This window comes from Takifugu rubripes, chromosome 19 (genome assembly GCF_901000725.2).
Source record: "Takifugu rubripes chromosome 19, fTakRub1.2, whole genome shotgun sequence".
NCBI classification, from domain to species: Eukaryota; Metazoa; Chordata; class Actinopteri; order Tetraodontiformes; family Tetraodontidae; genus Takifugu; species Takifugu rubripes.
In genome coordinates this window covers 8462232-8483777 of record NC_042303.1, presented here as the reverse complement: position 1 = coordinate 8483777, position 21546 = coordinate 8462232, and the positions used below count along the sequence as shown (strand labels likewise).

The following is a 21546-nucleotide window of genomic DNA, read 5'->3' as shown; positions in this document are numbered from 1 at the left end:
TGCTGAGGCAGCTGCACAGTACAGAGAGTCTGAGAATTATTTCACTATTGTTACCCGTGTCATCATTTGCAGGCCTCTGCTTTGTGTCTGCAGTGCGAAGGCTGCGCTGTCCACTGAAGTGTGCAAAGGACAAAGATGCTCACTCAGTTAACCATTGACTGACACAAAGTCATCAAGGGTCGTATGATCCAACTTCACTACTCAACCCGGTTTTATGAAATTGAAACACAGGTGTGGCAGATTGTCTGATCAAAAACACCAACAAATCTCAGTTTATTCTTACTTTAAAAAACCTCAACAGGAAAGAGTTAGTTGAAGATAAACTCATGGCATGGTGGTTTTTGTTACAACAGCACATCCTCCTATAAAATAACAGCTCCAATCACAAAATAATCTGCTAGGGCTGATTTGTTGATGTGGTTTCTGGACCAACATGGACCCTATATCTTTCTGTAGCTTCATGATCCCATCTGTGTTACACTATTACTGTACAATGACAGCATGTGTGAACTTAATATGAACTTTACCAAAGGACACTTCTTGCATTTCTTAAACCAAAATTTCAACACTGTAGTTTCAGTGCTCTCAAAAAAAGTAAAATATATTCATTTAATAGCCTAACTTATCGCAACTGTGTTAAATCAAGCATGCTGTAAAGTGTTATAAACTGTAGTAAATACGTCCTCATTCATTTTAACTTAACGCGTCTCTTAAATTAGTCCCAGCAAACACTTCATTTGAGAGCAAAGCCATGTCTCATAATCTGTACGTGGAGTGTAGAGAGTGTGTTACATAACAGTGGGTGGAAATTCCACGGCTTTCCGAGTGGATTTCCGCGGGTTCCTTCAGCGTGAGAGCCGTCGCCATGGAAACGCTGAGTCATCATTACGCCAATGTCACGGGGCTTGAGTAACACGTGGAAAAGCGCGCGCAAATTCGAGCGACTGTGGGCCGTGTTCAGCCCATTTCACGTGGACCGTGTGCGTGAAAAGGCTGCCGTGGGCCTGCGGGGGCGTGACCGAGGAAAGCAATTGGACAATGGGAGAAAACCGGGTGCTATAAAATGTTCGTGGAAACTAAATTAGGACGTGCAGTGAGACACTGAGTCTTAAAAGCGTATTAAAACTAATGATTAGAACCAGATTAGCAAGACATCATTCATGAAACAATGCCATTTCACCCTTAAACGTGAAAGAAGCAGCCCAATAATGGGGTGGGAACTTAATCAGCCACACTGACACCATTATTTGATTACTTCTCCCTTATCTGCAGTGTCTATTGTCTATTGGAATTGTTGAACTAGATTAGAAATTGCACAAGTAGATTATTTAACACCCTCAAACCGCAGTTTGTTCAAAGGAAAAGGAGGGAAATTCGGGGATTACCCAAGTTACTTTTTCTTTCTCTTCTTAAATATATAACATTCTCTTTACCTCCTAAACCCAGATTTCTTTCTTAAATTAAAAATACTTATTCACTTTTTCTTACGAACAACATTAATTAGGAAAAGCGTCTCCCAGTGCATGTTCAATTTTAGACTATCCAGGATTCAACCTTGGTCAGGTTTTTAGACTCAAGGGTTACACAGATACAACTATTTAGCATGGGTGGGGCGCCCCCTTGTGGCCAGATGAAATCAGAATGACTGGGACAATCGAAAGAAGAACAAGTCTTCAAAGGTCCAGGGAAGAGTCAACTGGAAGTTTGGCCCACTGTGACCTGCAGCCAAATCAGAGTCCTATAAATCACCCCAATCATCAGGGCTGGCAAGCAAAGCAATCTATGTAGAACCTCATCTGTTAATATGACCCAGGCGAATGAGAAACTACACGGACAGTAAGATAAGTCAATATATTTTTAATCAAACCGATTGAATTGGGACATACAGTATCAAACAAAAGGAAAACAAAACTTAACTGACTTGTGTGATTCCACCTTTTTAAAAATACCTATGGAGGCTGTGATTTATCACACCTTCAGTATGAAAGAATAACACAATGTGATCTTTACAAATAAAGGTGTAAATTACCCAACGCTTCCTTAGAGGGAGAAATAAGAAGACAATTACACATTGTGTCTGAGGAACTACCCACACCAAGTCATTACTACACACTACATTCATTGACAAAAGTTCTGGGATTAAGAAATGAGCTGGAATGACAGGTGGCACAATTGTAAGGCTGACGAGATCAAACTACTCCCACCGATTTGAAAATGACTGGAGGAACACAGTAATGGATAATAAAACACACCCAAAATGAAGTTCATCGTATAAAACGGCAACACGTATGCACCGGCTCGTACCAGAGCCTGTAACGCCCGACGGACGTTTTATCTTCTCTCTGTAGACCTGGAGCGGCTGTGAGGAGGGGGGAAAAAGAATTACTAAACAAACACACGCTGAAACATTCTTGGCAATGCCACAGTAAAATAAACACCTCGCCTGAGAATGTCTCAGTGTGGAGGCAGTTCAGACACAAGCTACTTCAAAAGATCAAGTAACAGCACCACACTAAAAGTCTTTAGGGGCTAAAAGAGCGCCAGTACCTCCGTGATCGTGAAAGGGACCTCGATGGTTTGTGGCTCCTGTCCCGGGAGAGGGACCTCTCCCTCCTCCTGTCCCTGGAGAGCGACCTTCAAAAACCAGATCAGCCCATTAAACAAACACGTCTACAGTACCTCTACTGTCCAGTAAATCATCCTTTAGATCAGGGGTGGGCAAATCCAGTCCTCGAGGGCCGTATCCAAGCCAGACTTTCTGTCCTACAGGTAAACACTTTCACCTGGGGTTCCATTTACCTTGGTGAAAGTGGTTTCTCCCTGGTAGGATGCAAAACCTGGATTCCAGCCTTCATGGATTGGATTTACCGATCAGAGGTCAAATCCATTCCTCGAGGGTTGAATCCAAGCCGGGATTTACATCATACCAGGCAGGAAACCACTTTCACCAAGGTAAATGAAACCCCAGGTGAAAGTGTTTACCCGTAGTACAGAAAGTCTGGCTTGGATACGGCCCTGGATGCCCACCCCTGCTTTAGATGGTCATGAATTGGGGCTAACTGCTCTTTTTTGGCGACCTCCCAGACAGCGAGACACTTTAAATGCCGACGTACCTGCTTCGACTGCGGCTGATGCTCCGTCTACGTGGTGACCTGTGCAGGGAAAGCAACGTGTTATCAACAGGTACACACAGCTCTGCCGCTGAGCTGAACACTTGTCATTGATCACCCCCACCCCCGAAACAGGCTGCTCTCTATTCAGTAACTCAAATGAAACAGGATATTTTTTTTCCTCCAGGGAACAGAAACAGAACTCACTTACGATGGACCCAGTCTATAAAGGTGGCAGGTGCTCAGAAATCATATCGCCTCTACCAGTCAGTGCACAGAGAGTCCTCGTTACTAACATTAAACTTTAAACGGACAAGAGTGGAATAATAATTACATACTCCAGAATATCTGAAAACAATCTTTAAAATTGGGACTGGGGAAAAGCCACAGTATCCCAGACACAAAGAGGGGCCACCATCTTTATGAAAGGGGTCCAGTGCAATTGAGTCATTTACATCTAATCAATCAACAACGTGTGATTTTCACTGAGGGGCTGAGGAGCGTTCACAAGTCATACCAGAAACTCTGGAAACCTGAAGTTCCAGTCTGACTCAAAAGAGAATAAACTAAACAACCTTTCCAAACCAGCTGTCTCTTCACTTTTACAACTGTAATCTGCAGTGTACTGAATGAAGCAGGAAAACTTACTAGTATTTTTGGTTTTCAACAAGCTAGAAATGACGAAAAGGAGGCAGACTGTCGGCCGGGTAGGAAGAATTGGCTGTATTGGACTGAGCCAGATGCTGCAGGGTGATTAGGTGGCAGGCAGATGGGGGGATGGCTGTGGCTTTTTTCCTGCTTTTATTGGTTAGCCGAAGGCTGGTGGTGGTAGGTTGTAGACATTTGGAAACGCAATACGCTGATTGGTCGGGAATGTGAGGTGGGCCGCTGCCGTTTGGTTTAAGGTTGAAGGAGAAGGTTGAGAACGGCATGCTGAGGAACCAATGGGTTGGTGCAACCTGACGACTGGCCGTGCCCAGGTCATGTGACAGCACCAGCCAAGCTGATTGGGGCACGATGGTCAGCAGTCACATGATGCTCAAAGAGGACTAGTTGACTGAGGGTGGTGAGAAGAGGCATGGTGGTGTCTCTGCAACGGGTTTCATTCTTATTAATATAGATGGAAAAATAAATAAAAAGCATCCTCAAACAAAAATGCATCACATTAGGCATTTTCATCCTCCAATATACTAAAACAGATACTAAATCTTCCAACATAGGAGTAGTTCATGGCTATTTCGCCAGTCTAATGCAGAAGCACTTGAAAGTGCTGAAAAGAGGACAAATCTTTAGATGCATTTTTGTAATAAATAAATTCTCTACGCAACCCAAAGTATTCTTTAGATTATATGCCCTATCACAATTACTAAGGAATGTATCTCTTCTATATACAAAATGAATAAGGAATGATGGTGAAACCCTAAGGCCCTTGTGGCTTAACAATTTAATGACAAATTTCTAATCAGTAGAAAAGATAAAGGCTAAAAATACCTATCCTGGAGAAACACAGGTTCCCAGGTTATATACTGTGGGTAAAAATGTGATTAACAATTCACAGGAAAGCACATTAATACAGAAACATCTATTGTGTTCCACCTTCTTCTAGTAGGGGGGCTGCGGCGCCTGTAGTCATCTCGCTCTCGGGGGCGCCTGCTCCACGATGGTGGAACGCCGCGGGCACGGCTTCTCTTCTCTCCGCTGGAATGCTCTACTCTCACACGGCATCCACACAACGTCCTGTACAAGAAACACAACTGGACAATGTAAAACGCTGATGCACAAAAACTTTACGTCACAATCTTGAATCCATCGAAGTTGATCCTTGCCTTCCATCGAGTTCGCGAACTGCATCGGTAGCATCTCTGGAGTCTTCAAATTCTACAAAAGCAAAACCTGGAGGGTTCCTGGCCACCCACACACTGCGAAGAGGGCCATAGTAGCCAAACGCCCTCTCCAGGTCCGTCTTGTTGCCATTGCTGCCTAAATTCCCAACGTAGACTTTGCAATCAAGAGGACAGTCCCGATGCATGGCTGAATCTGCAAATAAAGAAAATAAAATCTGCTTGTGCGTGAAATTCTTATTTTGCTGATCGAACGAAAACGTAATAAATACGATGCAGTCACTTGGCTTTGTTTCAACAAAGAACCCCAAAAAGGCCCAAATGCATTTACCTGTAGAGGCATCCATCTTACTATTTTGGATAGATTAGTTGTTTTGTTTTAATCCAACATCCAGATAAAGGAAGCCGTAAATAATTCAGGCCTTTGTTGCTTTCGACGCTACGGCACGGCTTTATGCTAAAGGGAAGACAAACAAATACAGCCTTTTGATCTAACCTTGGTAGACAAGGCTGAGCCCCAACAGACAAACACGGAGCCAAAAACATACATTAATTTGGTTATGCAGCGGTGATAACGCCGTGTCTACTTTGAATATGGTGTTTCACCTTTGCGAAGTTTGAGGCTACTAGTAGCTTGTGGCTATTTCCGGATAGCTAAAATGGCTGTCGCCTCTCCGAGGCCCAGTGGTCATTAGACGCTCTCATTTTAGAGCAACATCGGATTCAAAAGCCCCAGGACCAAAACAGATGGACCTATTTGATTTGATTTGATTACATCTGGTTACAGAAAACTACCTTGGTAAATTACCTATGGCTGAAAGTGTCTCGTTTCCTCCTCCTGGTTCGTTCTGCTCAGCGGTCGGTGGAAAATGGCGATGCGGAAAATGCGTTTTGTCTACCGGGTGTTCCAGCCCCTGTGGGCGGGCGAGGACTGTAATTGGCTACGCGGAACAAACGTAATAACTACATTAAACGCATTTTAACAGTGTATTAAAAGGCATTGTCTTATTAGGGTTGGTTACATGTGGCTTCATGCGCAGAAATTTAAAAGATTTTATCCGAGCAGTAGATTTTATTTAATCTTACTTTATAGATGTAATAAAAAGTAGGAAAGCACTCGGCGCAGAAATCTGTGGAGGCTTTTCAACTTAAATCTAACTGTATAAGAACCTCTACCAGTAGTAATAGTTACATAAAATAGAATTACATACAATTTTGTCATCTGTACATTATCAACGTCTTGAAACAGTCAACCGACAGCTAAACGCTGGCTATAATATAACATTGGCAGAGGTAATGGAGCATTTGTACCCTTTTTCAACAATGAAACTATTATTTTAAATATATAACACAGCACTGAGACATTAAGTTAACATTGATATTTCGCAACCTTTACCAAAAATATCAGTCATGCGCGCCGAATGTGGATCGCTGCCAGCTTAGTGTTGCCTTCACGCCACTTCTTCCCGACTTGTGGCCCTTGGCATTACAATCGCTAGAAGTAAACACAAGGTTGTGGTTTCGTTTTAGGGGTTATAACTTAAACTAATGAGTATTTGCATCATGATGCACAACGGTCTATTCCAAATAGATTGAGAATCAATTAATCAAAAGAAAACTGTAGTATATCCTCACTTCGATTCGGTGGGTCTCTTTTTGTCGTAGTGTCAGTGAACGCAGCGCCAGCGAGACCCCGCCCCTTGAGTGCGACGTTACCGCCCACAACGTTAGTCGGCCAGGTGACAGCTGAGCCAACAGGAGAAGGCTTCGGCTGCACGCACCTCACTGTAACGAGAAACAAGCTGTCGCGGCCAAATCAAACTGGTACACTCACACGGTTGTGTGACTGTCCTCTGCACTTGCTGCGTTTGCGTGCACACACCGTTTGGGAGGCTTTGCTCAACTCGCTAAGCTTGCTAGCAGCGACAGGATATTAGTATCGTACTGCCAGAGAAGGCTCTGACAAGGTAACGCGCAGACATCGTCGACATGTCAGACCAAGCTGGGGACACCAAGTTGGAGGTGAAACAGGCGAGTAAGGAAGTGAAGGAGAGTGAAAACGTCGCAGAAAAATACTCTGCCATGACCGTGAGCAAGAATAGTGAAATGAACATGGGGGAACTATCGTCCTCCTTCAGTGCTGTGCCCACTCACAAGCCAGTGAAAAAGGTAAGACCTCAGTCACTGTCATTATATATGCAGGACTTTTGACTATAAAATATCGTAGCTGGTGGTTCGCTTTATTTGTGGCTGATCTCTTCTGTCTGTATGCATTGGCTGCGTAAATGTGATTTCCTGCACGCACTAGTTGGTAATTTCCTGTTTTGCCACAATTTAGAAAACGGGGAGACATTATGTCAAACGTCAAACTTGGAATGTATTATGATGATATAGATGTTATTCATGTATTCCCTAGGCAATGGGGGGAAATTGAAGAGGCACGAGGTTTCCTTAATGGTGTGAAGCAGTACTAACAGGAAGTCAGTCGAAAAGTAAATGTTTTAGAAACACACAAGGAAAACCTGCTCGTCATTCGTTGCTTAATGGCATCATCAGTGTCAAGGGAAACGCGATTGTTTTCTTCTAAAAGGAGAAAACCTTCAAGGAAGAAGGAAACGTTTCACTGGTGGTGTTTAGAGTGGAAAGAGTTACCTCATTTATGTAGAACAATGCATGTAATGCAACAATGCAATGTAATAATGGTGTTTATGCACATTTACAGGGGTGCCTATTCAATTTTAGTAATAAATTCCACCTTTTTGCTTTAATTACCGTAACGGGAATGTTATGATTTTTGCTGTCGAGTGACTGGATGGATGCACAGAACGGAGGGCTGTTCTCCCTGTCCCCGTTGTTTTTGCACTCCATGATCCAGGGTCAAAGCCCAGTGGAACAACAATAATTAACCCACGTTAATGTCTCCTGTTCCTGATGCCCTTTGTTATTTTTTAGGTTGATGGTTGATTTAAGAAAACATTCATGAGTGATTGATGCGTGTAAGGTGAGAAGAGTTGAAGTCACTATTGTGGGCTGCTCTCTTTTAATCTTGATCCCCCCCCCAGTTATCTTCAAAAATCACCTAAAACCTGGCAAAACTAATTGACTGATTGAATTTCCAACTTCAGCCAGAATCAGACACTGTGGGACGCTCTGTCCGTCCTGTCCCGTCCGGACAGAAACTATGCACTGTCTTTCTCACCTTAATCCCAAGAAAACCACTTGAGATTGTTCTTTGTTGCCGTGTTATGTTCAGTGGTATGTGGAGGGTTGAATTGCAGATGAGATTTAAGAGACAATCTTGTGTCTTTAAAGTGCATGAAAGAAAAACCGGTTGAACAGTTTCATCAGCCACATCTTTGTTTTTGTTTTTCACCCCAAAAAACCCTTGAAATCAAACTCAAAGCATAACGTGAGCATTAACCCTTGTGTAATGTTCATATTGTTGTTACTCAGCCAGCGTTTGTGGGTCTGATGGACCCGTTGCATTTTGTGGCTTTTAATGCCTCACAATCAAACACTTTTTATGTTAAAATACTGGACAGATGTTTACCTTATCCCAATTACAAGCAGTATAAACAATATATGTGGTTAATATTTGCCCTTTACCTTTGTTAGGTCACATTTATAACTTATTATTTAAAACATAATAAAGAAAATCAATTAAAATCAAGATATGAGTGGAAACAAATTTACAAGTGAAGCAGGGTTTTACAAAACTACTGAGTTTTCTTTCTTTGAACTTGAAATTTAACCCATTCAGGTGCACAGCACAAGCTGGGTCCCACAGACCCGAACACCACACAAGGGTTAAACCATAAATGGAGATGACAATCATGATGTGAACTTCCTGTCTTCTTCTCTTTTTTTCTCGCAGCAAATCCAATTTGTGGAGGAGAAGCAGGAATTCAACAAATTCCCCACTAAGACGGGGCGCCGCTCTCTGTCCCGCTCCATCTCCCAGTCATCCACAGACAGTTACAGCTCTGGTAAGACGGACAGAATAACATGCCCACCGGCGTTCATTCCGGCTGATTTAAAACTCAGACGGGAACTTAAATGCACCAGCAGAGGTCTGCGTCTACCCATTTAAGCGTACTTTAAAGGAGCGCTTTTCCCTGCAGCCGCGTCCTACACGGACAGCTCCGATGACGAGACCTCGCCGCGGGATCGAACTCAGGTCAACTCCAAGGGCAGCAGCGACTTCTGTGTTAAGAACATCAAGCAGGCAGAATTTGGGAGGCGTGAGATTGAGATTGCAGAGCAGGGTAAGACGCAGCGGGAGGGCTTCTCACTCCTGCTCTGGCTAATCTGAAAAGCCATCTGTGTGCAGTACAAACCACCATTCTTCAGATGTTGGAAAGAGTTCTCTCCATTTGCTCTGGCTGTAACTACGATCTCACTTTTTGCTCCTCTGCCTCTCTGCTCCCTCGCTCCCTCCTTCTACCGGGCTCTCTTTTTCAGATATGTCGGCCCTGATTTCGCTCAGGAAGAGAGCGCAGAGCGAGAAACCGTTAGCCGGTGCCAAGATCGTGGGCTGCACTCACATCACTGCCCAGACTGCTGTAAGATTTCTCACCGTCTCTTAATCTGTCAGAGTCCTGAGCAGTTGGCTGTTCCTTTAACTGTTCCCCAGCTGTTGAATTCAGCCTTCTCTGTTTGTCTTCAGGTTCTGATCGAGACTCTCGTGGCTCTCGGGGCTCAGTGCCGCTGGACCGCGTGTAACATTTACTCCACCCAGAACGAAGTGGCTGCTGCGCTGTCGGAGGCCGGTGAGCAGCAAAGAGGGCAGGAAACAGTTAGTTTAGCAGCCTGTTTGCAGCGGTCACTAAAACAAAAGCACAGGACTCATTTGTGTTTTCTGCAGGGGCAGGTGTTCGAACAGTTGACAGCTCTCTGAATCAGAGCGGGACACTGGCTGCAAATGTTTAATTAGCTGAAGCAAAAGTCATCTCTGGTGGTTTGCCACTCTGGCGATGTAACGTGGCATTTGGTTGGATGTCTTCGAATGTACTAGATTTCCACTGTGATGTAACAGCAGGGTCTGGGGCTGCTCAGTTCTTCTGCCTCACTTTGATCACTAATTCCCTAATTCACTAATTCCCCAGGAGTTCTGTGGGTGTTGTAGAGCTGTTGTTCCGGACGTTGGATAAAATGATTGCTGAATGTCAAATTCAGATGTCACGTGTGCTATGTTCCAGGCGTGGCGGTGTTTGCCTGGAAAGGGGAGTCTGAGGATGATTTCTGGTGGTGCATTGATCGCTGTGTCAACACTGAGGGCTGGCAGCCCAACATGGTAATAGTGAGTTGAATATATGTCTCCTAAATGAGGGATTTGTTCCCTCTTTCAGCCCTTTGCGTCTTTTACCTGTCAGATCCTTGATGATGGAGGGGACCTGACACACTGGATGTACAAGAAATACCCAAATGTATTCAAGAAGATCAGGGGCATCGTAGAGGAGAGTGTCACTGGGGTTCACAGGTGAGTCCCTGCCTGATAACAACATGCGCTCACACAAAGTCGAGCGCTTCTACCTCCCGCTCTCTTCTCTCCAGGCTGTATCAGCTGTCCAAAGCCGGGAAACTCTGCGTGCCTGCCATGAATGTAAACGACTCCGTGACCAAGCAGAAGTTTGACAACCTGTACTGCTGCAGGGAGTCCATCCTGGACGGGTGAGCATCCTCTAGAGGTTTGAAACGATAGATGGGTCATTTTCTCTGCTGATGAGCGGGTCGAAAACTTCTGTTGAGCATTTCGTTCTTGACAAAGGACAGAAACACGGCCGCCATCTTCAGATTCGCCTTAAAATCCAGCTCGAAACACTCCTCCGTTGCGACACTGCTCACTCACCAGATATGGATTTTTCTTTTTTACCTCCTTGCTGCTGTTACCATAGCAACACATTATATCAAAAACTCTTGTTTGATTGTACGTGCTCTAATCACTGGACACTGCTGTTTTTCATATGTGGCCACCATTAAAGAGACTGAATGAGGTGCTGCCCCAGAATATTTAGCTGAATGTTCTATAAAGATCAGAACTTTATGACCGACACACGTGTTGTTAATTTTAACGGTCCTGACTTCTATTTTACACAGTAAATACGAGGGATGTCAGTTTTGGGAGTTTGAGATTTTTTTACCTTAAAGAAAATGTGTATTTTTTTCTTGAACATGTAGATTAAAGAGAACCACAGACGTGATGTTCGGAGGCAAACAGGTGGTTGTGTGCGGCTATGGTGAGGTGAGATAAATCATATTTCATTGGGTGCTTTTGATCTTAATTTAGCATTTTTTGGTGTGTAGTAATGCAGCTTTTGTCTTGGCAGGTGGGGAAAGGCTGTTGTGCGGCTCTGAAAGCTCTGGGAGCCATCGTGTACGTAACAGAGATTGACCCGATCTGCGCGCTGCAGGCCTGGTGAGAGAAATTAGAACTGGCATGAGCTCCTGGTCCTGTGTCCAAGCGCGTGGAAATGGCAGACTGTGGGCATATTTAGCGTGGTGGGGCTTGTTAACGATTCAGCTATATTATAAAGCGGTTGGGTTCAGACCCCCGGGGACCTCCGCCCTCCAGGTAAATCCATTATCTGTCAAATAATACTCTATGCTGTCCTCCCTTCCTCGTTTCATTTAGCATGGATGGATTCAGAGTGGTCAAGCTGAACGAGATCATCCGTCAGGTTGATGTCATCATCACATGCACTGGTAGCTGCATTTTCAACTATGCTTCTGGGGGAACGCCGGTGCCCATTTTAATAGCTTTTCTGATATACCTATGAGGTGATTGATTGTGGCGTCTCTACAGGGAACAAGAACGTGGTGACCAGAGACCAGCTGGACCGGATGAAAAATGGCTCCATTGTGTGCAACATGGGCCACTCGAACACAGAGATCGACGTGGTAAACTACTGCCGCCGAGTGTCTGAATATTTCACACCACAAAAGGGTGCCAATGCGAGCAATGTTCTCATTTGTGACAGGCGAGCCTGCGCACCCCTGAGCTGACCTGGGAGAGAGTGCGCTCTCAAGTGGACCACGTCATTTGGCCTGATGGGAGGAGGATTATCCTGCTGGCTGAGGTCAGCTCTTTGAAACAATCATAATCATCAGATCCTGACGATGGCTGCGTGACGATAGTGACCTCATGTATAATTGAAAGCCACTGAAACACAAACGCTAAATTTAGCATGTCTTGTAGGGTATTACATAAGCAATCGCGTGCTACCTACGATATCCCAGCAGCCCGTTCTCTGTATTTTTATATCACTGCTACTCTGTTTTCTACCTTAAAGGCCACAGGCCTTTTATTGTGTTTTACTGTAAGAAAGCCCAGTAATCATCTAAAGGAACCATAGAATTATCCAGAGGCAGTTAGTGTAAATAATGCTGGTTTTGTTTTCTCCAGGGACGTCTCCTTAACCTCAGCTGTTCCACTGTCCCTACCTTTGTTCTCTCCATCACAGCCACAACTCAGGTGACATGTCCATACCCGTCAGCCTCCTATCACTTTTAACGATGTTTAATTTATCTTGCCAGCCTGGTGGCTAAACTCATAAACCCAATAACAACAACAAGAACATCTTAGCCTTCATTTTTAATTAGAGTTGCCAACTACATCAAAAATAAATAAGGGACACTTTGGTGGCAGAACGAGCCGACTCGATTGTCTTCACCCCAGTTTGTTTTTTTAGCTTTTTTGGTTATTTGAAATGACTTTCGAAACATTTGAGTAAAATCTCAATTAAATTAGATGCATTTCCCATTCAAATCTGTATGTTTGCTGCCTTTCTTTTTTAATTAGTCAGGTTACTGCTCAAAGGCGTCTGTTGTCTTCCTGTATCATTTTCACAAGCAACAGTACCTGGACCAATAAATGAGCCAGATTCTGTTGTTATACTGGTGTCACAGACCAGGAGAGAGTTGAACATAAATTTGATGATAAATACTCATATTAATCATCATTCATTTACATTTTACAGACTAATTACAGGGCAAAGTGCCTCCTATTTCAACTTAATACAGGAAGCGTATTTTTGTTTCTGAATACAGGACAATTCTGTTTTTCAGTGGACGGTTGGCAACCCTCTCTTGGGTTGGACGAGCATCCATTGTCATACATTTTATTAATCCATATTCATTTTCAGGCTCTGGCCCTTATAGAGTTGTACAATGCTCCAGAGGGACGATACAAACAGGATGTGTACTTGCTTCCTAAGAAGATGGGTGAGTATAAATGCATAATTAATCTAAAGCACGTGGACCGAGGTTGCGTGTTTGGTGATTCTCGGAAGCGTATGCTGGAAACTGTTGATGATATTTTGTTTTTTCTCTTCAGATGAATATGTCGCCAGCCTGCATCTGGCCACGTTTGAGGCCCACCTGACCGAGCTGACAGACGAGCAAGCGAAGTACCTGGGCCTGAATAAGAACGGGCCCTTCAAACCCAACTACTACAGGTGCAGCTCTTCTCCATCTGAACAGTTCTTCACAGCTGCAGATGAATAATCTTTGCTGATTGTTATGATCCAGGCCATATTGCATTAAAGATGTTTATGTTTTTGTTTTATATTATTCAGTATTAAGTAACTGGAAATCTTCTTGGTATTCACAGATATTAGCCAGCAGGAAGCTAACTTCCATACACACAACTGTGGAAGTTACCCACCTACAGGCTCCTTCATCCATACCTGAAGACCAACATTATCCTATTTTATACTTCAAGCCTGCACCATATATTCGCTTTAACCTCCACAGAGCGCCGTCAAAACACGTAGGTCTGCTCCTGTCTGGCAGACCAGAGGGATATTTTTAGATCCAACTTCACATGGATATATTGTGCCAAAATGACAGAGAAAAGTGTTACAGTTCTGCTGAACGTGGTTCATTTTAATTAATGACTATTGAAGGTCGTGCATTTGGGTTTTGGCCCCACCACTCACTTTTAGAGTCACTTTAAACATTCCACCAATTCACATGAGAGGAAAGGCTGTCATTCAAGTTGTCGTCTGTTTTGCTGCCCCTGGAAACGATGGAACAAAAATAATAGGCAGGAGAATATCGTGTAAAGATTTGATTTTTTTTTCTTTCTGGTCTTTAAATTGTTACCAGATGAACCACCTGACTTTAGGATTCACTCATCATTACTATTTATATGAAATAGCTATAGAAGTTTTGATATTCTATCATCAAAGCGACTGCAAATCTGATGTCGATCATGTCGATTTATTCTGTCAATTTTTTTACCTGCTAATCTGGGATTTATTGCCTCCCCAACCAGGAGACTGGTTTCCACAGAACTCTACCTCAGAGTAGAGAGAGCACATACTGTACAGCACTAACATACAGCCACAGTATGTTTGTTCTATTATGCAACAGCTGATTTCACTGGTGTCCTACTAGAGTCACATGACTGGGCTTATCTTCTCTCTGATTTCCTGATAAGGAAGAGGAAACTGGGAACCTGCTGTTGGCTTGTACTATCTACAGATATTTTAATTATATGTGTTTGTTCCTAAATGTCTATGATCAAAAGGCTTCAATACTGTTTAGCGATATTTCTTAAATTTACAGTATAGCATTCTATACAAATACATATAAAAGTGTCTGTGTTTTTAATAGGAAACGGCTTACTTTAATTATAATTATAGTCACATCAGTGGATGTTTGTTTTACCCCCTTTACCCTGCTGTCTCAACATTTACTACTGCAGGTCTATGATTTACTCAGCATGTTGTTGGATGACCCCGCACAAAACTTTGACTTCACCCAGCGATACAGGCATTTCCTGATCATTTAATTTAGTCCAGTCTGACAGTATGAAGTACGGGAGTGAACTCATCTTTGCACCTTAATAACTACAGAGCCATAAAGCGTGAGGACATCGTCAACACGTCATGCTGGTCAGTTGGCTGTGCAACTGTCTTTGCTTTAAATAGGGTACTGATGCACGCAATTGTTTCTTCTGCAACAATACAAATGGAGCTATGCAGCAGCAATATATTCTTCTCTCTATATATTTTTTTGTTAAAGGCATTTATCTTACATCCAAGGTTCTGTCATTGATTTGCTCTACTTTTTACTTTTTACATTTTCGTGCAAATTTTAATTCTCACAGTATGGTTTCCCACAAGTTTATGTTGTGGAAAGAATGGCTTTAAAATCTATGTTAGTTTACAGTATCGACCTTTAAACTGATTTATAGAGACTAATGAATGTGTTACTGGACAGGTTTGGTGAGATTAAAATAAGTACATCACTGTGATTCCACAGTTAAACACCTCTGCTTTGATATTTCTCACGTGGAGATGAAGTTGCGTTAAAAATGTATTTTCTTTGTTTCCGCAGACCCTGTTAACTTTCTGTACTTATTTACCTTTAATAAAATGCTATTCTGAAAAAAGTCGCTTTAATTCACATTATTCTAACAAGCAAAATAAATGAAATGTCGAAGATATTAGGGCAGCCCGACGATACCGAAGAATTAAAACGTAAATCGGGGTAGAAAAATCAATACAGATAATCCTCTGCTCATGTTACGTAATCAGCTCAAACTCTCGCGGATGACGTATCGTCCTCTCGCGAGAAGATACTGCGCCCTAAACGCAATGGACGGAGGTGGGAATGGTGGAGCGCTTCCTCTTAACAATAAACAGAGAAATATGCTGCCTAATAAAAGCAGGGGAGAATTCGCTCGCAACCCAAGAAAAGATTCAGAGGTCAGTGAGCAGATGTTTATCCTCATTGGTTAAAACATTTCTATAAAAGTGATAGAGCCATTCCTATATCGTTAGCGAAGCTAGCTTCAAGGCTAGCTTTAGCTCAAGTATTGAGTTCTGTTTTGTAACAAGACTCTGACCTTTAATTAAATTCCAGGTAATGGTGCTTCTTTTGTTTTTAAAATGTGATTCACACTACGCGGTGCTTTAGTATTCGGTTTATTAGTAATTTTCCTAATAACTAACAGCGCAGAAGTTTGAACAGCATGAAGCTTAATGATGAGACGCAACATGAACAGGCCAAACCTCAGGAATTCAGAGGCGAAAACAAATGTTTAATAAAGTTTCCTGATTATTTACATTCTCCTTCATTTATTGGAACCTAAGAAGAACCTAGAAAGTACACGGGCTGTTCTTATATCGTGAGAACAACGGTCTAATAATCACTTTCTTATTTCATATGAAAAGTTTTTAAGCAGATCGCTTAGAAGTAAGGCATTTATTTTTGATGTTATATATATATATATATATATATATATATATATATATGTGCAAGTATATGTGTGTTTTAATATAGACTTTTTAATATGGGGAAAACTCTTTTGTACAGGGCCTGTCTGAGTCACCAGACTTCGAGTTTGAATATGCAGATACGGACAAGTGGGCTGCAGAGCTGTCAGGTGTGTGGTCATTTTGTCGTAATTTCTAAAAGCATTGGTTGTTGTACATGACTCTTATTTCTTTATGTTCCAGAGTTGTACAGTTACACAGAAGGACCTGAGTTTGCTCTCAACAGGAAGTGCTTTGAGGTGGAATTCAGAGCACATGGTACGCAATCGTTTGACATCTGCGGTCTAGTACAAAGATGCCTGTCTAATCTGCATCGTCTCCATCTGTAGTCCCTGATGAGAAATGGACAGAGCTTGATGCAGAGCAGCACAGAGCTCATGCCATGCGCCTCCTGGACGGCCTGGAAGTGACCGCTCGGGAGAAGAGGCTGAAGGTGGCTCGAGCCATTTTGTACATGGCTCAAGGTGAGATCACCGTGAAGTAACATGGAAACGAAGGGATTTTAAGAGAATGATCAGGGATACGATTGTTCTCTCTGTATTTCTCTAGGAATGTTTGCAGACTGTGGCTCTGAAGCTGAGGTGCAACATTGGATGAGGTACAACATATTTCTACTGCTGGACGTGGGGACTTTTTCTGCTCTGGTGGAACTTCTCAACATGGAGATCGAGTATGTCTTAACAGTTGTTATTCATCGTATCCCTTTTAATATTTTTAGTTAAGGTCAGCTCAGCCAGTGGGGAACAACAGACCAAAATGGACAGAAGGTTGATCAGCTCATTCTCTATTGTATTTTCCTCTCAGTAACAGCGCTGCCTGTAGCAGTGCTGTCAGAAAACCAGCCATCTCGCTGGCCGACAGCACTGATCTCAGAGTGCTGCTCAACATCATGTACCTGATGGTGGAAACGATACAGCAGGATGATCCGACTGACAGGCCCGAATGGAAAATCATCAGAGAAACGTTCAGAGCCGAACTGGGTAGGTTTGTGTCCGCACCTGTTTTATGGATCTACCCAGAATATTTAGTAATTATGTTATTTCTGTTCCTTCTTTCTAACCTAGGATCTCCTCTTTTCAACAATGAGCCCATTTCTGTCATGCTCTTCAGTATGGTGACTAAATTCTGCAGTGGTCATGCCCCCCATTTCCCAATGAAGAAGGTGTTGTTGCTGTTGTGGAAGAGTATATTGGTGAGTTGCCATTTCAGTATGTTATCACTGTAGATTATCGTTGGTTTTTAATGACCAAACCTGGTTTCTCTTTTAGTTCACACTCGGTGGCTTTGAGCAGCTTCAAAACATAAAGGTCCATAAGCGTGAGGAGCTGGCTCTCCCCCCTCTCCCTGAGGACAGCATTCGAGTCATTCGCAGCATGAGGGCTGCTTCTCCTCCAGCGTCGGCGTCCGACCTCATCGAGCAGCAGCAAAAACGGGCACGACGTGAACACAAGGTCGGCACAGCTTTGAGTACAATTATCAGTCGTACACTGGCAACTCAGTACAATCCCAGCTTCTTATATTATTTGTTGCCTCTTGAAATTTCCAATACACATGTGTTGTGTAAACTTTCCCGCCTGCTTCTTTCCCAGGCGTTAATCAAGCAGGACAACCTTGATGCCTTCAATGAAAAGGACCCTTACAAACCCGACGACTCGCGCGACGATGATGAAGACAACGACGACAATGACAACTCTATCGAGGCGGAAACCTTCCCCCTGGAGAGGGATGAGGTGATGCCTCTACCCATTCCTCACCTACCTGCAGAGAGGGTGTCCTTACCCAAAGGACTGCCGTGGGCCCCCAAAGTCAGGTAGCGCTCCGCCTGACTGGGAAATCACCCTGAATTCACTCTTTATTCGCACCTTTTTATCTTCACTAAGCTTTTGTGTGTCTGACATTTCACAGAGAAAAGGACATTGAAAATTTCCTGGAATCGAGCAGAAGTAAATTTATTGGATACACACTTAGAAAGTAGGTTTTGAGTTGTTGATTTCAATGTTTTTGACACTGACTCTGTATCATTTGTGGGTGATATGTATGAACTATGGAATCACATTTGCATTTCCCACAGCGACACAGACACGGTCGTTGGTTTGCCCAGACCCATTCATGAGAGCATAAAGACATTAAAGCAGGTATTACCTTGTCATTGAATTTACTTTATGAACTCTGTTGTTACGGATTAGAATGGTTAATAACACAATGTCTCATCTTATTTCAGCACAAGTATGTTTCCATTGCTGAGATACAGATCACCAAAGAGGAGGAGTATCAGAAAACACCTCTGTCTGTGGTATGCTGAGTGAAAAATTAGAATAAGAATTGGTTTTTTCTGGCTGAGGGGGATGGAGAAACTGCTGGCTACTTATATATAAACTGATCTCTTTGTTTTTCCCCCTTCACTTTCAGGGTGAAGAGGAGGTGGAGATGTCATCCACTGAGCTTCTTTATCAGGGTATTCTGCCCAGTTTACCTCAGTACATGGTTAGTCTTCTTTGTGGGTCCGTTTATACACAGTTAACATAGGTTTTTATATCTGGCTAAACATTTCTCTGACATAATTTGCCATAAAAGCAACAAGCGCTTGTATTTGACTGGCAAAATAAAGTCAGAAACGCAACTGCTAGTGGCAACTAACAGTTCAAAACGATCTAATTCCAATTGTCAGTATTAGCATTCCTTGGCAGTGTTTGACGCATCATGAGCTCAGCTGTCACTTAGCCAGCAGCTTGGGTGGGTGCTTCATTGCTCACGCCCGTTTCTGAAACCATCAGATCGCTCTGCTGAAGATCCTGCTCGCTGCTGCTCCAACTTCCAAAGCCAAGACGGATTCCATCAACATCCTAGCAGATGTGCTGCCAGAGGAGATGCCGTAAGTTCATCTCCAGTGCGGCGCTGCGTTCGGAACGGGGACAATATTGTAACGTTGGGACATTTTGATTGATGTGATAAATGGGGAAAACACTGGAATGTGCTGCATTTCTAAATGTATAAGAATCGTCAAGTAAAAGCTGAAGGTGAAAGATAATCGCGTCAAGATGAAGTCAAGATGATTGTGGTTGACTGATGCAGGACCACCGTGCTCCAGAGCATGAAACTCGGCGTCGACGTCAATCGCCACAAGGAGATCATCGTGAAGGCCATCTCTGCCATCCTGCTGCTGCTTCTAAAGCACTTCAAACTAAACCACGTCTACCAGGTCAGGTTCACAGATGTTTAGGACAAATACAAAAACACAACCGCCTTTTTCTCCTGGACATGATCGGGAGGCGGTCAAGTGTCCCTCCAGACTGAAATGTCATTGTTTGTCTCGTAGTTTGAGTACATGGCTCAACATCTGGTGTTTGCCAACTGCATCCCCCTCATTCTGAAGTTCTTCAACCAGAACATCATGTCTTATATTACAGCCAAGAACAGGTACACTGGAGGCTGTTTTGTATGGGTCCAGCCATGGCGCTCATTTCCAGGGATGTCATATTCAGCTGTTTTGTTTTTCTTTTCTAGTATTTCAGTGCTTGACTTCCCTTACTGCGTGGTGCACGAGCTCCCAGAGTTGACTGCAGAGAGTCTGGTAAGTTGTGAGAGTTATTGGGACGTCTGATGCTCGGAGTCCAGGATACTTATTTGTCATTTTCCTTTGTTTTTAGGAAGCGGGAGACAACAATCAGTTCTGCTGGAGGAATCTTTTTTCCTGCATTAATTTGCTGAGGATCCTCAACAAACTGACCAAGTGGAAACACTCCAGAACAATGGTAGGATGGCAGCACAGGTCCGTACTTTGGTGTTCGCCCTTCGTTGACATAAACGCCTCACGAGCCTCCAATGCCCTTTGTTCCCTCCCAGATGTTGGTGGTGTTTAAATCCGCTCCCATCCTGAAGAGGGCGCTGAAGGTCAAGCAGGCCATGATGCAGCTGTATGTTCTAAAGCTGCTCAAAGTGCAAACTAAATACCTGGGACGACAGTGGAGGAAGAGTAACATGAAGACCATGTCCGCCATCTACCAGAAGGTTCGACATCGGCTCAATGACGACTGGGCGTATGGAAATGGTGAGTTCCAACCTGTACAGAGCGATTTTTAAAAAAAAAAATAGACAAAGAAATGTTTCTTTTTCCTTGAGTCTCAAATGTGTCTCGTTCTGGGTCAGACCTCGATGCCCGTCCGTGGGACTTCCAGGCTGAGGAGTGCGCTCTGCGCGCCAACATCGAGCGCTTCAATAGCCGCCGCTACGACAAGAGCCACAGCAACCCAGACTTCCTGCCCGTGGATAACTGCCTGCAGAGCGTTCTGGGGCAGCGCGTGGACCTACCCGAGGACTTCCAAATGAACTACGACCTGTGGCTGGAGCGGGAGGTCTTCTCCAAGCCTATTTCATGGGAAGAACTGCTACAGTGAGAATACGCAGCTATCAGGCAGGAGTTCAATGACTTACTGGATTGATCACTGATCAATGCATTATTATAACTCTAATCATTCACGTTCTGCACCGCCTGAAGGTGCAAAAAGAGTCCTCCAGATGTGGACTTTGGATCATTGTGCCACTGAGTTTCTTTAAGTGATGAGCATTTCTCACCGCCACACCTGCTGATTTTTAATCTGAAAGAGTCTTAAATTTGGCTTCACACACGTTCTTAATCAGCTCTGTGATCCCAGTGCCTCTTCATTAGCAAGGAATTTGAATGGGTTTGATGCTTCATGGAATGAATCCTCACTGAAGTGTGCATGTTGTTTAGACAGGTGAGTAAACTACCAAGAAATGTTCTTTACAAGGAGGAATCATTACTTTTAGTAGTTATGACCAGAAAGGGACCCATTTCTGTTTACCCCACCACTCTTCTGCCAGAAATAGGTCTATTTCCAGGACTACTTGAACAGGTGCTGCACCTTTAATCTGGGACCACAGACGTGCGCGAGTCACGTGATTCGGAGGCCGTTTTCAGCTGACGATAATCATTATCGAACAAGTTTTCTCAGCTTTTTGTACTCGTTTTTTTGTTTTTATAAAGGCTTAAATGGTGAAAACAACACATAATGTCTAACTTATTTATCATGTCTTTGTTTTATGTCCATTCAAATACTGTAATAAAATTCTTCTGTACAACATTAATTAATTGTTTTTTAATACTTTCATATGTTGTGTTAGACTCCAAAGGTCGTTTTATAAGCTAAAATGTGTAGAGAAAAGTGTGAAGAGATGGAAGCTTAAACCCTCTTTAATAGTAATGTTTGAAGTGATGTTCACAGATTTTACAATAATAAATAGGTATTGTACAAGTATATCACCATTAAGGAAGGAGAGATGTGTCTCCTGCAC

General features: G+C 43.2%; 3 protein-coding genes across 6 annotated transcripts; 2 read left to right on the top strand and 1 right to left on the bottom strand.

Moving 5' to 3' along the window:
- Nucleotides 1-1841: 1841 nt before the first annotated feature.
- Nucleotides 1842-5882, bottom strand: srsf3b (serine and arginine rich splicing factor 3b). 4 transcript variants are annotated; one of them, XM_003973219.3, is made up of 7 exons: nucleotides 5760-5882; nucleotides 5283-5408; nucleotides 4937-5147; nucleotides 4707-4847; nucleotides 3114-3152; nucleotides 2548-2634; nucleotides 1842-2359 (listed from the first exon to the last, which is right to left on the bottom strand). In XM_003973219.3, the coding sequence occupies exons 2-7, from the start codon at nucleotides 5296-5298 to the stop codon at nucleotides 2332-2334; spliced, it is 522 nt and encodes a 173-aa protein (XP_003973268.1). In that variant the 5' UTR covers nucleotides 5299-5408; nucleotides 5760-5882; the 3' UTR covers nucleotides 1842-2331. The 4 variants fall into 4 exon arrangements, with proteins under 4 accessions (XP_003973268.1, XP_011612123.1, XP_029682175.1 ...); XM_011613821.2 differs by lacking the exon at nucleotides 5283-5408 and having other exon boundaries at nucleotides 5760-5880; XM_029826315.1 differs by lacking the exon at nucleotides 5283-5408 and having other exon boundaries at nucleotides 4937-5169; nucleotides 5760-5845.
- A 791-nt stretch (nucleotides 5883-6673) lies between these two features.
- Nucleotides 6674-15347, top strand: LOC101063462 (S-adenosylhomocysteine hydrolase-like protein 1). Its single transcript, XM_003973256.3, has 17 exons — nucleotides 6674-7120; nucleotides 8826-8937; nucleotides 9073-9216; nucleotides 9413-9513; nucleotides 9618-9720; nucleotides 10150-10244; nucleotides 10324-10430; nucleotides 10505-10621; nucleotides 11129-11192; nucleotides 11278-11366; nucleotides 11583-11653; nucleotides 11754-11848; nucleotides 11929-12027; nucleotides 12354-12422; nucleotides 13093-13171; nucleotides 13284-13404; nucleotides 13560-15347. Exons 1-17 carry the CDS (start codon nucleotides 6941-6943, stop codon nucleotides 13564-13566), a joined length of 1653 nt encoding a protein of 550 aa, XP_003973305.2. The 5' UTR covers nucleotides 6674-6940; the 3' UTR covers nucleotides 13567-15347.
- A 164-nt stretch (nucleotides 15348-15511) lies between these two features.
- On the top strand, nucleotides 15512-21339 carry strip1 (striatin interacting protein 1). Its single transcript, XM_003973255.3, has 20 exons — nucleotides 15512-15663; nucleotides 16274-16343; nucleotides 16417-16491; nucleotides 16563-16697; nucleotides 16783-16903; nucleotides 17038-17213; nucleotides 17298-17425; nucleotides 17502-17684; nucleotides 17823-18043; nucleotides 18139-18204; nucleotides 18305-18368; nucleotides 18455-18526; nucleotides 18643-18717; nucleotides 19008-19105; nucleotides 19306-19432; nucleotides 19550-19650; nucleotides 19738-19804; nucleotides 19881-19985; nucleotides 20077-20281; nucleotides 20380-21339. Exons 1-20 carry the CDS (start codon nucleotides 15553-15555, stop codon nucleotides 20625-20627), a joined length of 2448 nt encoding a protein of 815 aa, XP_003973304.2. The 5' UTR covers nucleotides 15512-15552; the 3' UTR covers nucleotides 20628-21339.
- The last annotated feature ends 207 nt before the right edge of the window (nucleotides 21340-21546 follow it).

What these genes read in the sequence shown, in the direction of transcription:
- srsf3b (XM_003973219.3), bottom strand. An exon ending in GTTCGCGAACTCGATGGAAG is followed by an intron (nt 4,848 to 4,936) that starts GCAAGGATCAAC and finishes TTTCTTGTACAG; the next exon opens with GACGTTGTGTGGATGCCGTG. An exon ending in AGCCCCCCTACTAGAAGAAG is followed by an intron (nt 3,153 to 4,706) that starts GTGGAACACAAT and finishes TTCCCTGCACAG; the next exon opens with GTCACCACGTAGACGGAGCA.
- strip1 (XM_003973255.3), top strand. Translation starts at nt 15,553, where the DNA reads ATGGACGGAGGTGGGAATGGTGGAGCGCTTCCTCTTAACAATAAACAG. An exon ending in CTTCTCAACATGGAGATCGA is followed by an intron (nt 16,904 to 17,037) that starts GTATGTCTTAAC and finishes TTTTCCTCTCAG; the next exon opens with TAACAGCGCTGCCTGTAGCA. An exon ending in AGTTGACTGCAGAGAGTCTG is followed by an intron (nt 19,805 to 19,880) that starts GTAAGTTGTGAG and finishes CTTTGTTTTTAG; the next exon opens with GAAGCGGGAGACAACAATCA.
- LOC101063462 (XM_003973256.3), top strand. Translation starts at nt 6,941, where the DNA reads ATGTCAGACCAAGCTGGGGACACCAAGTTGGAGGTGAAACAGGCGAGT. An exon ending in AGGGCTGGCAGCCCAACATG is followed by an intron (nt 10,245 to 10,323) that starts GTAATAGTGAGT and finishes TTTACCTGTCAG; the next exon opens with ATCCTTGATGATGGAGGGGA. An exon ending in CTTGCTTCCTAAGAAGATGG is followed by an intron (nt 13,172 to 13,283) that starts GTGAGTATAAAT and finishes TTTTCTCTTCAG; the next exon opens with ATGAATATGTCGCCAGCCTG.